Source organism: Xyrauchen texanus, chromosome 16, assembly GCF_025860055.1.
Source record: "Xyrauchen texanus isolate HMW12.3.18 chromosome 16, RBS_HiC_50CHRs, whole genome shotgun sequence".
Lineage (NCBI taxonomy): Eukaryota > Metazoa > Chordata > Actinopteri > Cypriniformes > Catostomidae > Xyrauchen > Xyrauchen texanus.
In genome coordinates this window covers 25,429,033-25,445,774 of record NC_068291.1, presented here as the reverse complement: position 1 = coordinate 25,445,774, position 16,742 = coordinate 25,429,033, and the positions used below count along the sequence as shown (strand labels likewise).

The 16,742-nt window shown below is 38.0% G+C and overlaps 1 protein-coding gene across 1 annotated transcript; it reads right to left on the bottom strand.

Moving 5' to 3' along the window:
- Positions 1 to 1,300: 1,300 nt before the first annotated feature.
- Positions 1,301 to 16,182, bottom strand: LOC127656868 (YTH domain-containing family protein 2). The gene is made up of 6 exons (XM_052145391.1): positions 16,011 to 16,182; positions 15,824 to 15,848; positions 14,741 to 14,820; positions 10,246 to 11,868; positions 6,904 to 6,966; positions 1,301 to 5,852 (listed from the first exon to the last, which is right to left on the bottom strand). The coding sequence occupies exons 1-6, from the start codon at positions 16,035 to 16,037 to the stop codon at positions 5,829 to 5,831; spliced, it is 1,842 nt and encodes a 613-aa protein (XP_052001351.1). The 5' UTR covers positions 16,038 to 16,182; the 3' UTR covers positions 1,301 to 5,828.
- Between the last annotated feature and the right edge of the window lie 560 nt (positions 16,183 to 16,742).

The window sequence follows — 16,742 nt, the reverse complement described above, 5'->3', positions numbered from 1 at the left end:
ACAGCTCACAAAAATGAAACTGCAATAGGCCTATGTGTTATTATGACTAAATTAATTGAGAAATTCTTTGTTATATAAATAAATGCAAACATACTTGTTTTATTAACAAATATCCTACATAATTTAAATTTAAATTTAGAAAAAGCAAACAATGTGTTCGGGGCTAAGCAGTTTATTTATTTATTTTTACTGTTAGACATCTCTGACGTTTAAAAAAAAAATAGATTTTTTTTTAATTAATATTAAAAAATATATATTTATCGGGTTTATTTTCAATGTAAGCTATGTCAAATTATTTTTTTTAATGAAATTTAGATTGCCCTTTTTACATTTTCATTAGACCTCCACTAAATATTCGACTGAAAGAAATCGGTCAGTGTTGTACAGAAACGAATTTATTATGTAAATAGCAGTCTAAAGCAGACATGTTCATGCGTTACTAATGGCAAAAGATATATTATGCGTATATATATATATATATATATATATATATATATATATATATAATATAACACGCGCGCTCTTGATAATGCGCTGAACGCACGCGGCTGCGCGACTGTCAACAGACTGATAAACGGAGCGCGTGCCCCTCACCCCGTACACAATCCGGTCAACGGCAGTAGGTTAAAAAAGCGATAATATGTCTGGGCTACAAGAAGAAACTGAATCCGAAATTCACAACAGCTTTTGCGTTTAAACCCGAGAATGATTGGGTTCAGGCCTGCATCTCTTTGTTATCAGAGTGGCCACACGGATATGATCTGCAAGCCTGAAAATCGCTACAGTATTTCTCTGTGGCCTGTACGTTATAGTCAAGCATTTCACAAATTGATTGTTACAGTTTTAATAAGGATTTTCTTGCCGAATAAATAATAATAATACTTACACCTTTTACTAATTGGGGTTCTGTTTTTTCTTTACAACTTATGGTTTTCCACATTTCCTATTTTCTCTCTGGTATTTAAAGCCTCCACATCATAATGTGAACATCAGTGTGCCTGTGCACTATTATGTTTGCTTTGAAGCTGAGGAAACAGGGTTACTGTTACATTGATTTTATTTTCAGAGAATGACAATCAACATGGAGGCTGACTAGCCTGCATCTGTCTTAAACACACAGGGCATCAACGTTCTTAGAGACATGTGCCGACCCCCTCCCCTCCTTCATGCTGTCTGGAGATCCCATGAGGTTTAGGGGTCCCTGGGGAAAGAGAGGCAGAGGTCAGAGAAGGGCCCCTCAGGCAGCATGATATAGACAGCCGGAAGGTTGAGCCATGTACTGCACCTTAAACAACCTCCCCCATACGCAAAAACCCTTTATATCATCCACCCACCCACCCACACTTTGCTTACACAGTTGACTCCGGTACACACACACACACACACACACACAAACAACACAATAGCCAACACATGTCTGACAACCAGAGGAGAACTGATTCAGAGACGTATACAATTTTTCAAATCCTAAACACACACACATCCTACCCTTGAACAGTCATCAATTAAATTGATTCAGTTTAATTGATTGATGGGTGTGACCTCACTGACACACCAAGTGCAAAACCGTTGCCAGTGTAACATTTCCAATGAAGGCTTTCCAAAGCTAATCAAGTTTTAAAGAATGCCATATTGTTCATACTCAGTATGAACTAAAGTTCCCATATCTGATAGTTTTATCTCATAATACAGAGAGAAAGCTTTTTACATATAAAACCCTGTAAATTTATAGGGGAGACAGTCACATGTGCAATGTCACAAGGGCTATTACCAAGTATAAGGTTTTGAGCCAAATGTCCACTCCAGCAATGGTTTGCATGTGATTTCAGACACTCTTATATTAGATTAGTATAGTTTGGGTGAATTCTTGGGTGAAGGTTGTTTAAAAAAAAAATAAAACATTCTTAGGACAAAGGGTATTTTTCATTTAATGTGTTAGCATTTGGACAATATAAAATTTTGATATTGTTGTACTACCCAATGTGTTGTTTTGTGCTTCTTAATTGTTTACAGTTGATATTTCTCTGAAAAACCATTACATAGCCAGTGATACAATTATTTATTATATGTTGCCAATAATACAATTAATCAACGACAAATATTTGGTGACCAGAACAATATTTGTATATGTTACCATTTACATTTAGCTGTTTCATGATTGTTTTAATTTGCTGGAAAACCTATGATAGGCTGTTGAATGTTAAGTTCCACTGTAACAACATGCAGTGCTATTGGGGCATGTTGTTACAAAGGGCCAACGTGTTAAAATAAGTTTTTTTGTGGGCAATAACAATGGATGTGTTCAATAACTAAGTTAGCCAAGTCTTTATGTATGTGCCTTTTAAACATAAAGCCTACCAAGAGAAAAAGTCCTATTCAGTGGAGTCAAAAGTGTGACAACTAGCCCCAGTCTTCCCTATTTTGTTTTATGAGTAACTTTTTTTTTCTTGTTTGATGATTGTGAGGTAAAGACTAATAAAAAATAAAGATTTGTAAACAGACAAAAACAATCTGCTTCTTTCTTTAACAATCCACAAGGAAAAGGCTTGTTTGGTTCGATTTTTTGTTCAGATACATCAGTATAAACTTTCAAAATTCATATGAATTAGCACATCAAATTAAAACAATCATATTTGGTCACAAGAGCGAGCAGTTAATTCTAAGTGGGTCGTTCACAACAGTGTACGCACTTTGAAGAGGCATGAAAAATTAAGATCTACTGACCCCTTATGGACAAACATGGTCACTTACACCTCATGCCGCCATTTCATAATTAAACTGTTCCGAATGTCGAACAGTAACGAAGGCCCGCTATGTCTTCGTTATACAGACACACCATTTAGTCGTAGTGTAATTATAACCAATTATAATGAATTATACTTTCTAATACGCTTTGTAGTCACATTCATGAAAATGTGTGCACATGTGTAAAACAGCGCAACCGAGAGGCCGTTTACGAAATTATCCCTGTCAGGGGATTTAAAACGGCAGCAGTAAATAAATATTGCGTTTCAAACATACCAACATATATTCAGTTATTAATACAATGAAAATGGCAAACGTATTTTTAGATCATCGTTACACGTTTTTAAAGGAAATACTTTGAGAAGACCTTGGCAACCAATGGCGAATCCTCCTGACAGAAGCAGATAACCCGTTTTCAGCCACATAATAACATTTCATGTCCAGAGCATCTGGATTAGCGTAAAACTACAGTTAATTCATCCCTTTTATAGTTGAGACCTGGCTATAAAACCATTAAAGGAATATTCAAGTTAAGCTTAATCGACATCATAGTGACAATGTTGATTACCACAAAAATTATTTCGCCTCGTCCCTCTTTCTCTTTAAAACAAAGCAAAAATCGGGGTTACAGTGAGGCGCTTACAATGGATGTGAATGAGGCCAATTTTGAAGGGATTTAAGGCATGTGTAGCTTAACATTTTATAAAAACACTGACATGAATTCTTGCTAAAACTTGTGTATTATTGACCTGTAAAGTGGTTTACGGCATTACATCGTCATGGTAACAAAGTTGTAAAATCAAATATAACTACACAGAAAAGGTTAGTAAGTGATTTTATCACACTAAAATCAAGGTAACCACTCATATTGTTTACGTCTTGTGGCTATACTCCTGAAACAGTTAATATTTTGACATTTACGCATCGACCCCATACACATCCATTGTACGTGCCTTAATGTCTCCCAGATTTTTATATTTTATCCCCATTTCTCCCAATTTGAAATGCCCAATTCTCACTGCTTATTAGGTCCTTGTGATGGTGTGGTTACGCACCTCAATCCGGGTGGCAGAGGACAAGTCTCAGTGTCCTCCGCTTCTAAGACCGTCAATCCACGCATCTTATCATGTGGCTCGCTGTGCATGACACTGCTGAGACTCAAGCTACTCTCCACAATCCACACACAAATTACCACATGCCCCACTGAGAGAGAGAACCCCTAATCGCTATCACAAGGTTACCCCATGTGACTCTACCCTCCTTAGCAACCGGGCCAATTTGGTTGCTTAGGAGACCTGGCTGGAGTCACTCAACGTGCCCTGGATTCGAACTCACGACTCCAGGGGTGGTAGTCAGCATCAATACTTTTTTTTTTTTTTTTTAAATAAGAAAAAATCCTCAAAAGGAAAAGAGGAAGTTAAAATAATTTGTGGTAACCAATATAATGCCACAAATTATGGTGATTGAGCTTAATAAAACTTGTAGAGAGAATATTCTGGGTTCAATACAAGTTGTCAATACAATCTCCTGACATTTCATGCATTACATTTTAAGTTCCTTTAAAGCAAAACCCACACATCAGTTTCACTATTAAAGGTGACATTACCTTAAATTAATTTGACAGACACTTCCTAACAAGCCAGCCCCTAATGGTGTTGGTTAAAAATCACACAGACTGCCAAGCATACACTTAGTCCAAACAAATTCTCGAAGTGCCAATAAAAACACAATCAATGCAAAATATTCAACCACTCCAACTCTTCCACTTCAACAGCTTTTAGTACACCAGGTATTCCTCCACATTTTTGTCATATTTTAAATACACTCCTTCAGAAAGCAAACACACTTAAAGATTTGTGCAGCATCTTTATTCTGACACTGCTAAATGCCAGCAGTTTTTGCAGGAGTCGTTTAATTCACCAACATGAACATAGGAGGGTTGAAGGTGTGCAGCCAGCTAATGTAGGACATGAGTCAGGAGTGCGGGTGCTAGGTGAATGGGGAACCAGGCAGATTGGGACATGGGTTAGTGCACATAGTATTTAGTCAAACAAGGGGAAATGCAACACACAAGTTCTGCTGAGTATACCACATTTATTTTTAATGAACTGATTATGCGAAAGAGGGTGCAAGGCCCATCTCAATGCAGACTTGAGAAACGGAAGAGAAAGAAAGACGAGACAGAAAACAAAAGATAATGGGAGGAGAGCAGCCCATTGCAACATTTTTAACTTGCAGAAGAAAAAGGATTAAATGGAAAATAAGCTGACAACTCTCAAACACGGCCCCTTTTGTACACTATAAAACTGATCCAATCACCAAAGCTTTAACTCAAATCTGCTTCTCCATTTACCTTCCCCTGCCAAATACTTTATTACCAACACAAAAACAAAACAGGAACAGAAAAACTCAGGACAATCCTGAACATTCATTTGATTTACTTTTTTTTTTTAATATATATATATATAATCTTGGTTAAGGGCAGTGGACATTTTTTTTTCCCCAAAGTAATGATACTTTTATGTAATTGACCAATTACCAACAATAGAACATCTACTGTGATGGCGATGTCAATTGTGCATTGTGACTGGATGGTTTCAGCTCCAATGAAGTGAGGGAGGGGTTTACAGGAAAAATGGGGGAAAAAAACCCAAATCTACAGGATCCAGGCACTAGAGCTCAATGTTAAAAAACCCTCAAGATTGTGATGAGAAGCAAAGCCTTGTGCTTGGACTGTAAAACCAGATGTTTAAAAAAAATAAAAAAATTATCAGAAGAAAGAAAGAGGCAGCGGAAAAAAACAGAACCAAAAAGAAAAAAAGGCAAGTACTGGGTTCACTATTAGAATCCTATAGAATAATTAAGTTGTAGTCCTATGAATAATCGTGTCATTTTCTTTTACTACAAGTTCGAAGTAAGTCTTTTAGGTCAAAAGAAATCAAAAAGTCTTCATTTAGTTTTTTTTTCCTCGTTTTGAATCCTTGGTTAATTCGTTCCCCAAAATAATTTCTGAAAATATCTGGTTGTAAGATTGGGGAGAGAGAGCACAGGGCCTGTCAGTCTTTTGCCCAAAGCAGTGCTTGTTACTTCACACGTCCTTGGCGATCCTGGAGAAGACAAAAAAAAAAAAAAAAAGATTAGTAAACTATGCATAGACAGATGAAATCTTAAACTACCTTAAAATTTACATTTTCCAAAAAATAATAAAAAAGAAAGAAAAGGGCAGAAAAACATTAAGATTTCCAAAACCAAATCTAGTTTACATTTTTCAATTTTACCTGACATATAGATGCTTATTAATCTTTTTTTTTATATTTAATTTTACACATTTGCCCAACAGATTCTTCTGAAAATATACAAGCGGAACAAAGTTAACAGAACCTACTTCAGTTAATATACACCTACTGACAAGCTCAACAAGACTTGTTAAACGGAATATTCTGGGTTCAATACAAGTTAAGCTCAATCAACAGCATTTGTGGCATAACAGCATTTGTGGCATAATGTTGATCACCATAACATATTATTTTCTTTAAGAAAAGAAAATCGAGGATACAGTAAGGCACTTATTGTATTGTGTTTCACTTAAGAGAATTGGGCAGAAATGTGAAGTTTATAATTTTAATAAAGCGCTTGCATTAATTGTAATGTTAAAACTTTGTGTATTGTTTGAGCTGTAAAGTTGTATAAAAAGTTTACAGTTATTTTAGTGCTTATGGCATTACATCGTCATGGTAACCATGTTTTAAAATAGGATATAGCTACACAGAAAAGTTTAGTTTGGGATTTTATCACACTAAAATCATGTTCAAACATATATTGTTTGTCTTGTGCTATACGTTTGAAACAGTATTTTAATTAAAGATTGGCCCCATTCATTTACATGGTACAATGGAACCCAGACTTTAACTTTTTTTTTTTTTTTTACAAAAGGAGTTATCAATATTATGCCACAAATGCTGTCGATTGAGCTCAACTTCTATTGAACCAAGAATACCCCTTTAAAGCACCTTAAATTTTAAAAGTATGTCCAAAGCATGCTGCCTAAACTAGCAGAAATAAAACCTTTCATTATTTAAAAGCTCACAGAAACTAATTTACAAGCATCCAACATAAAAGGACAATATGAGCCAGCGGTGAATCTGCAAGGTGCATCACCTGCATTCTGTAGTGGCTCCGACTGGAGTTATTGGCGTATGGGTCACTCCCCTGAACCTCCACCTGCCCCAAAAAAAGAGAAACATCTGTTAGTCTTCTTGAACCATCATAGAAAAGAGGACAAAACTTGTATATTACTGATACTTATATTACATTCATAGAAAAAAAAAAAAAAAAGACATGTTAGAAGAGTAGTTCATCCAAAAATGCACATTTAGTCGTTTACACATTCTCATGTCATCCCAGCCCTCTATGCCATTTTCTTCCATGGAACAAAATAAAATTTGAAGAACATTGAAGAATGTGAGAGGACTGAGACCATCTAACATCTTTTGTGTTCCATGTAAGAAAAAAATAATGCTGGATTGGAATCACATATGACAAAAATAATTTTGAGCATGAAATAGTAGATATAAGTCAAACCCACTTTGATAAATGTTACAAATGGCAAATTATGGCAATGTAGTGGTCACATGACCATCATCAGGCATTTACATACACAGAGTGCAATAGGATTATGTTAGAAGTTATCTTCACATTGTCATTTATTACATGTATATGTGCTTGTAAATATATATGTGATGTTTCTCTTCAGAATTTATAGGGGTTTTGTAGAGGTCTTCCATTTAATTGATTGTTATTGGTTAAGTTGTCACGGTCATCAGATGCACTGATTGGTTATGATGCATTTGAAATTTGGTGCCATTGCACTGCCTGATGAAGGTCATGTGACCGAAACTTTGCCATAAATTGTGTAATAGGCTACTCTTTGCAAGCTAAGACAGTGTGGGATTTTTTTCTTTATTGACTTTACTACAGCTTGTGTCCTACACACCTATCAATTTCTTTTCAGGTGTGCAAGGTTAGTTGTTCAGGAAAATCACAAAACCAAATGTAAACATGCAGAATAAAATACAATCATTCATTGCGGATTTCTCACATTATTGGGATATTTCATTCAGCAAAATAAAGCCGTTACATATGTAATTGGATTCAAGCTGAAGACCTTTCAATGTTACCAACATTCAGTGGGAAAAAATGGTGACATCCACCCACAGGTACAAAAAGAACTGTAATAACTAGTCTGAACAATTAAGGCCACATTTCCTCGTCATTCACATAACCACGATATAGTAATTTTTCCAAAAATCTCAGTTAATAAAACAAAATAAAGTAGAATGGTGGATCTTGGCTGCATTTTAAAAGATAATTTCATGTTCTCAGGTGAGCCTAGAAATGCTGCTCACCTCACAAAACAAACACTTCACATTAATATTGTGTACTGTAATGTGCACATTGTGTGCAGTGCATCACACTGTCAGAAAAAACCAAGTGGCAAAAATACAATTCCAAATAAAGACACTGGAAAGTGACTAGATGGCTCAAAAAAAAATATTCAGATAATACAGGATAAAATACTGCTACTTTTATGTGAAATCTTACTAAGTCCAATAGATGTTTTAATGGATTCACTAATTGTTTTGCATGTGTGAAGAAAAAATAAAATAAAAATAAAAACTGCTGTATGCAGATGTGGTCGAACAAAAAATACAAAAACACAGGTGTTCTCTTGCAGTGTTGCACAAATCACAAAGCTTTCAACACCTGTGGTTGAGTTAAGATGGGTTTAACCCAAGTTTTTGTATGCTTATGTCAACTGACGCACTAGCATTCTAGTCAAACAAAAAGGCAGGTTATATAAATTCAAATTAGTATAAGTCAATAAATAAACTTAACCTCTTCAACTGAGCGGGCACTACGTCATGGAAAAAAAGTTTACTCTTAAAATGTTCAAGTCTCAAATACTTAAATAGGTATATATGGTATCTTTTGAAAGCTAAGATAACCACCTCTTCTGCATGTATGATACATAAAATAACAAAATAAGGTCTTAACACAATCGCATCACAAATCAGCACCACCTAGAGGTCCTGTGGTAGAAATATTAATAGAAAAGTCAAATGAAAGCTCTCATTCTCAGGAATGTAAATGTACAGATTATTTTGTTGCCCTAATACCACAATTCACAGGATTTTCAAAACAAAGTTAAATGATTTCTCAAAGACATCAAATACACACGTCTAAGTGCCAATCACTGTTGCAAGCCCCAAAAAGCTAAAAATCTGCTTTTACCTTAGGCCGTTTTCTAAAACAAATAAGCCTTTTTTACTTGCCTGTGAGCTTGATTGTGTGAATAATACAATGTTATATCATAGATGCCCAGAACAAAATATGTGGTCCAGCAGTAAATGCATGCTAAATGAACCATCGGAAATATATTTGAATCACCTAGTGATGATAAAATGTTGTACATCACAAAGGGGAGAATCTCAGCTTTCTAATGAAACCTAGATTCTTCTAGTCCAAAGGCAGAGATATTCAATGAAACAATGGGGGCGTTTTGTTCTGAAAATTACACTTAATGTCTTTTGATCAAATGTGTTCAGATTACCACCAACATTTTATATATATATATATATATAAAAAAGTGGTCGATCAACATATCGCCAAGGCCGATGTCCGATATGACGTTAATTGTCAGCCAATACATTTTCCAGTTAGGCAAATTTGTTTCTTGAGGGCACCAAAAATCACCTGCTTGCAAGTGAGCGACTGAGACAAGTAAATGACCAGTAACGGTTTGTTTTGTTGTTACGTGCCATTGTGTTACTACAATAATAGACCAGTGTGCAACAGTCTCGTTTAAACCAGTTTCATTTTGGTTTTGGCATTTAGTCCACAGTATCCGTGAATGGTGAGCTTATAAATTTGAGGGTGAAAAAAATTGTCAGAGTTGACATGGTTAACAGATTAAACGGACTGGAAATTAGCATGGGGGTGACTGAATTACCACAGCACAGTATTCAGAGTAGTTCAGTAAATTTGCAAATGATGTAGGGAAACAATTTCAAGCATGTTTTCATGAACACTCAAAACCTATTTGTTGTTCAGTCACAAAGGGTTGCATTTTCCAAACGGCATTAATGTCAATACTCTAACGAAAATGGGTATATGATACAGGAAACAACAAAATCATTACATTAAGTGTTTAAATTATTTGTGTTAATATCCTTGTCAATGTATATGGAGGAAATAAAACATTTCACCTACTTTTTTTTAACTGGACAAACTCCAAGCAATCATAACCCTATTTCTAAGTATAAGGTATGATTTAAGACACGCAAAACCAAAAGGGACAGGTCTCAAGACAAAACACTGAACAACACCGTTTTTAACATTTTAAAAAAACAAAACAGCCGGTTGTGTGTTTAGTAAAAAAAAAAAAAACTTGGTAAAAGATAAGGTTTATGTCTCAGATGAAGCAAGGCCATGGCAGGTTACCTTTTTCACACTCTCCTCCTCTTCCTGACGTTTCTCATAGTGTGAGAAGTCGTCAAAAATGGAGGTGGTGTGCTTGTAACTTGCGATGATCTTCAACACCTGCCGCGCCTTATCCAATGGAACCTCCTGCGTGTCACGGGAGTTGGTGACTGGCTTATTCTCATTGTTTTCCAGACGAATGTGCCTCAGTTGGCTGTTTGGAACGTCCTTCACAAAGATCCAGCGCACATCAAAACGTCCCTTCCACTTGTCCTGTGACCACACGCCTGCACAGGTGTTGTAGTCCACAGGCGAGCGCATCTCGGCCACACCACAGAAGTGCCCACTACCGTTCACGCTGAAGAGCAGGTAAAGGGGCCCTTTGTTGGCCAGTGAACGGTACGCAGCGTCCAGACGCTTATTGCCATGTTCCGTGCTGCACCAGATATTGTACTTAATGGAGCGATGGATGTCGTCCTCCGAGTAGCTCTTGATTATGAAGACACGACCATGCTTGGGGTTCCAGTCAAAGTCCTTGGGATTGTAGTTGTTCACCATTCGAAGTTTCTCCAGAACTGGGTGGGGCTCTGCTGGCACAGCAACTCCACCCATTCCTGAACTGGGAGGGGATTGGCCAGGCCCACCCGCTGCATCCCCAAAGCCGTTGGCACGGTTACGTGGGGGGACCCAACGGGTTGGTTGGGAGTTTTGGGGAGCAGGAGGGCCCTGGGACAGAGGTGGCGGGACAGCTCCCGGCTGCCCATTAGGTGGAAGGGGGTGCTGCCCAAGTTGACCAGGAGGAGGAACCAGCTGTCCATTGGTGAGGGGCAGTTGTGGCACCCCTCCAGCAGTAGCCCCAGGTTGTGGAGATGACTGACTGGCTGGCTGTCCATTAGTGGGCACGGAAGCCTGCTGAGGTGCTGCTGGTTTCGGCACTGTACCCTTGTTGTCCCAAGTCCCAATATCCATATTATGTTTGATTGGAGGTGGTGGCAGATTTGTCCCGCCAAGCCCTCCCTTGGTTTTCAGCTTAGGCTGAGGTTTGGCCGGCTTGCTGGCAATGTCCGCCCAAGATGCAGCTTTTGCCGGAGCCATGGAGGATGGAGGCATGGTGGGAGCTGCAGACACCTGACTCAGAGGTCCTCCAGGGAGTCCAGAACCAACAACTTTGGGTGTCATGTCCCCAGCCCCAATCTTAAGCCCCGCCATGCCCTGATCTAAACTATTCATTCCCACAGCCTTGTTGAGTGGCTCATTGGCTGCAAAGGGTGACTGTCCATCAATCATGGCACCTCCTAGCGTGCTAGGAGCATAGGCATAACTGCTGCTGTAACCGGAGCTCTGTGTGGACTGTCCCTGAGAGCTGCTGTTTCCCCAGGCAGAGAAGTCAATCCCACTAGGGAAAAAGTTGAAGCCATGCTGTCCCAGGAAAGGGTTGCTCCCAAGTGTCCCCGACTGGCCAAACATGGCGTCTGGGAGAAAGTGGTGCTCGCCATTGCTAAGTTGTCCATAGGAGGCCAGGTAAGGCATCGGAGGGTCACCACCTGTAGACCATGCCGCTTCGTTAAGAGAATAGGTAAAGCCTATAGAGGGACTGTAGTAACTGGGCATGTAGGAGTCGGACATGGCCGTATAGGCATTGCTCTGCAACCAAAAAACAAAAAAAAACAAATTAATTCACATTCAGCTGCAAAGTTTTCTTTATTTTTTTAAATGCAAACAAGTGTGAATTTATTTGATCGTTAGAGAAGAAAATATAATTATAATTAAAAACATTTCTACCCTTTCATTTACCTGTCCAGCCAATTAAGTCTATCAATTATGACATTGCTGTGGATTTGAAGAACAAGAAAGCGAGGACAAGTACGGGTACCAAGTCAATACTAAAATAAAAAAAGATGTAACGATACCAGTGTTTCTGCAATACGAGCACCAACTATCAGATACCAGCACGCAGTATGACTAACACACGACTGCTTTAAAATGCAAATTTTGTGCGTGTGCCGTTACTCCTGGCACTGAAATGGACAATTTAACAAATTAAAATTGAGACATGCCCTAGTGTGAATTATACCGCTCAAGGCAAAAACCTTCATGTGGAAGAGATGCATACTTTGAATGAACGTATAAAATGAACGTATAAATCGGACTGCTCTCCACAGGCATTGAGATTCATTCACGACACATTGTATCAGATGACAGGGCAGAAAACGAATTACTGTGAACCATGCAGCACATATAAACTACATATTTATATATTTAAAATCACAGCATTCACCAAAGTGCTTCACAGTAATAAAGTTAAATTACCACATACACAAACATCAGTGTTCTAAATCACAAAATATAAACATTCCAAAACTGTGTCATACTTTTCATTTGTCAGACTCAAAAGGCCTATTTAAAAGAGATTTCAGACGTGACTTCAGTCTCCGTGTTGCAAACTGTCTATCCAGAAAGTGACGATTCAGGCAAAAGCAAAATGCACGTCAAAATAAAAAGCATGTTTCAAAATAGAAGCTAGAGCCCTGAAATTTAAGAAATTGTGACAAATATATTACAACTGTATAGTAAACTGTAATGATAATTAATAATAATAAAAGGAATATCACAAGCAAGACTGCTGTTGAATAAAATTGGCAAAAAAAATGTTTTACATTTGAAGTTATATTTTCACATAAGTTTTAAGAATGAATTGATTACACCATTTTGATGAAGAAATTAAATTAACATGTTCTGGAAAATAATAATATTTAATTTTTGATGTACATTAAAATGTAACTATACATAGGCTAAACGTGTGTGTTCAATAGCACATTGTCATATTGTCATATTTGTGCTGTGGTACCGAAAACCGTGAAATTTCACTGGTATCGGTACAGACTACTGGAATTCTAGTACAGTGACAACACTACTGTATACTAAAATACCTCAGATATGTTCATAGCTGGGAAGGGGGCTTTAAGATCACTTGTGCCCCCCCTCTTGGCACACAGCTCTTAGCCTGCTCATATTTTAAACACCAGCAATTAGCTTTGTGAGGGCAACAGTGGCACAGATTCCTACAAAGTATCCCAGCATTCCTTTGGCAGAGTGAATACTAGCCCCATTCATCCATGTCCCATTTTCTTCAGAAGGAGGGACATCCATTGAAAAACACCCATTACATCATCATACATTAGGGTTAGATTGATACATTAAGGAATTATTAATTAGAATGTAATTACTTTAAAAGGAAGTCTGTACAAGTAAATTATTGATAATTTAATCTCCAATCACAATTTTATCACTTCCTGGTAAACAACTGTACTGCATTTCTGCACAATTTCATATGACTCATCCAGACACATGTCTCATTACAATGCCCTACAACTTTAGCCCAATATGGATGAGAATAGTTTTATATGAAAACAAGATGTTATAATTACTAGAGCTTTTCTTCATGATTTTATTCCTGTGCGAATCGATCATTTCAGTCACCTTCCGGGATTTTTTACGGACTGCACGTTTCAGCAACGGTAAAGATTACAGCACTTTTTTTTAACCTACTATAAAACACCCAGTAAATTAAACCCTGGTTACACCTATCCTGTGAAAACTGACATTTTGGTAAAAAGCCTGCAAATCTCTATTGTCCAACCTAGGATCCCTTTACTATCATTGCTCTTCAAGGTCTCAAAGTGTCTGAAGTGGATTTTGGAAGACGCCAGAAAATGTAAGAAGCGGTTCACAACTTCAGATAACACTGGCTGTTGCGTTTGGACATGTTTTTCTCAACTATTTTTTATTAGAAATATTAGAAAGTAAACAAGCACATCATTTTGTGATTTGAGCAGAGTGAAAAGGGAAAACTGTGTTGAGATTTGTTGTTTTTACAGACACCGCATCACCACGTTTCACAACATGTTCCGGATTGTCCATATTTTTAATTCAAGAGTGCAATATAGGATTACAGTCGTACTAATGTCACCAGTTCTGTTGGATTTTGCCAGATATTCCAAACAATTTCTTCTAATAATTCCAGATACAGTATTTGGTCATGTTAAATAATATTCCCTGCATAATTAATCAGCACAGCTAAATACATTTTTATACAGTCAAGTTATGTGTAACGGCTGTGTGTAAATGCAGCAGATACCCTCATTTCTGCGATTTATACAGTAATTGCTTATACATTACTATTCAACAGTAAACATAACAGATGTCCCCAGTAATAAATACGTTACAGATATATTTCGAGGAAACTAATCCTATCTGAATAGGGCTTTTGACACCAACTCACTACCTGTGTATATCCATATGCATGACAACTTGACTAAGTGTACACACTTCTCAAAAAAACGTATGTAGTTTTTGACTGCTCCGCCGAATGACACCCTAATAGGAAAGCAAAGCCCAGAGACCAGGATGCAATTACAGGCTATAATGAATCCTCAGAGAATAGCCAGCAAAATGAATTGCACTGGTTTTGCCTCAATGGGTTCCCTCTTTTGTTATGTTCTGAAACAAGACCTACCTGTCTGGGTTGAGCATTCAGGTAAGGCTCGAACTCATCATCGTTCAAAGTATCCTTTTGAGTAACAGCTCCGTTTTGCACTGGATGGGAACAATACAAAAGTTAGGGAACATCCTCAAAGTTTATCTTTCAATGTAATTCAACGTGGCAAGTGTTACTAGCTTACTTAAAACTAGGAAGCAAACTTATGAGAGGTGAAAAGTCATAGCATAGCAGGTGTTCTAGGGGTATACTTACTATTTGTCTGTTGAATTAAATGTGTTCACACTTAAAGTATCCATTTAAAGTGACAATTACATCAAATGTCACCTAGCAATTTGTCAAACTGGCTTTACAAAAGAAAAGTGAATTTAATTAAACTGAGGCTGGAAAACGACATATCATCGGCACCACTAGTGAATATAACTTATTCTTAAGGGTGCTTTCATAGGCTCAAAACTCAATGTCAGAGCAGTGTAATGCAGCTGGTACTGAAATGAAAATGTGAAAAGAACTGACTGCAGTTGCTACTGGAGTACAACATTTGAGACCTGTACATCAACCTTAATAAAGTTGCATTCTAAAAAGAAAATTAATAAAAGCTCTTTGCCTTACTCATACCCAAAACATCCAATCCACGTGGTGATGTACACTGATTTACCATGTAACTGGATTGTGAGAGTGGTGCTGAAAAGACCCTCAACAGGTTCTTCCAGGCAGCGTGCTTTACCTCCTGCCTAACTATCACTGATAGGGATGCAAATACATCGCTACATGTTAACTGTACACCTAACAGCGTTGCATGAAAGTATATGTGGGTGTTCAGGTGAATGAGTTTGTGTCACGCTTTCAATTGCACACTCGGCCTCATTAGTGTGCTAGGCGGCTAGCTAGCGTTGGCTCTAAACACAAGCTCTTCTCGGGTCTGTCAGTGATCAAAACAACCAAAATGTTCTATAATCAGACACACGTCTCTTTATATGGGACTGTTAATAAGCAGGTTTCACCAATAGATTTAACAACGGAGTTCATGTGAACACACGGCCTGATAGCAGCAGCGCCGCATGAGACGGCGCTAAAACATTACAACAGCACTTCACTTACCCTTATTTGCTTGGCCTTTCGGTCTCTGGATTGGGTCCAGGTGATTCATGAAGGAGTGAGTTTGGAGAGGAAAGAAGGAGAATAAATGATGATTTATTTGAAGTTCAGGCCTGAACTCGCGCTGCGAGAGTGAAAAACCCGCCTCGACGCCACTTCTGCTCGATGTTCACAAAGTGCCTCTCTTTACCTGCTCCAGAAGGCTGCTGACTGACATTTCTCTCTCCTCGGAGCCTGTGTGTTAATCTGCGCGTATGTTTGGGGGATAAAGTGAACGAGAAACGATTGTTTTCAGAGTGTTTGCGTCCGTGTCTTTTTCTCTCTCTCCAGCTGCAGATCAGACACACAATGGCGGGCTGCAGTTCCTCCACACTTCAACATGGCCGAGCCGCCACCGCACGTTTATCCGTAAAGGAACAGCGCCACCACGCGACCGGGAGGAGGAGGGTTTGCATTTGTACATAGAAGAATTAATTTATGTGATTTAGATTGTCCTGTAAGAAAACGCACAAAGAATGTGTACACTCCCCACAGTAAAGAGGAAATACATGATGTGGGTGTCTGAAGGAAATGAACGAAGGAGATAAACAAATATCTGACAATGTCTGTGTGATATAATGAGCCAGTTGAGGAAGCTCAACCTGCCACAGGCTAATACAGTTCTACTCAGCAGTCAGTGGGTGAAAATATAATCGAAAGTGATCATCCCTATGCCCTACTCACTACAAAGGACAAAGCTCTTGATATGGGCTCTCTAAATAGAGCATGACATTACTGTTTGATTGTACCCGTCACTAAAAGTCTTGTAAAAAGCGCCCTTTGTAAAAAAAGATTAAAAATACTTTCTTACTTTTGTTTGGAACGACACTTCGAGTGGCGTCCCCTTTCCGAAGTGTAGGCTGAGAGGATTATTGGTTGGCCA

Excerpts from the sequence above, each read along its gene's own strand:
- LOC127656868 (XM_052145391.1), bottom strand. The coding sequence starts at position 16,037 with ATGTCAGTCAGCAGCCTTCTGGAGCAG. Across the intron at positions 11,869-14,740 it reads TGAATGCTCAACCCAGACAG|AGCAATGCCTATACGGCCAT; the intron begins GTAGGTCTTGTT and ends TTTTGGTTGCAG. Across the intron at positions 5,853-6,903 it reads GGAGCCACTACAGAATGCAG|GATCGCCAAGGACGTGTGAA; the intron begins GTGATGCACCTT and ends TGTCTTCTCCAG.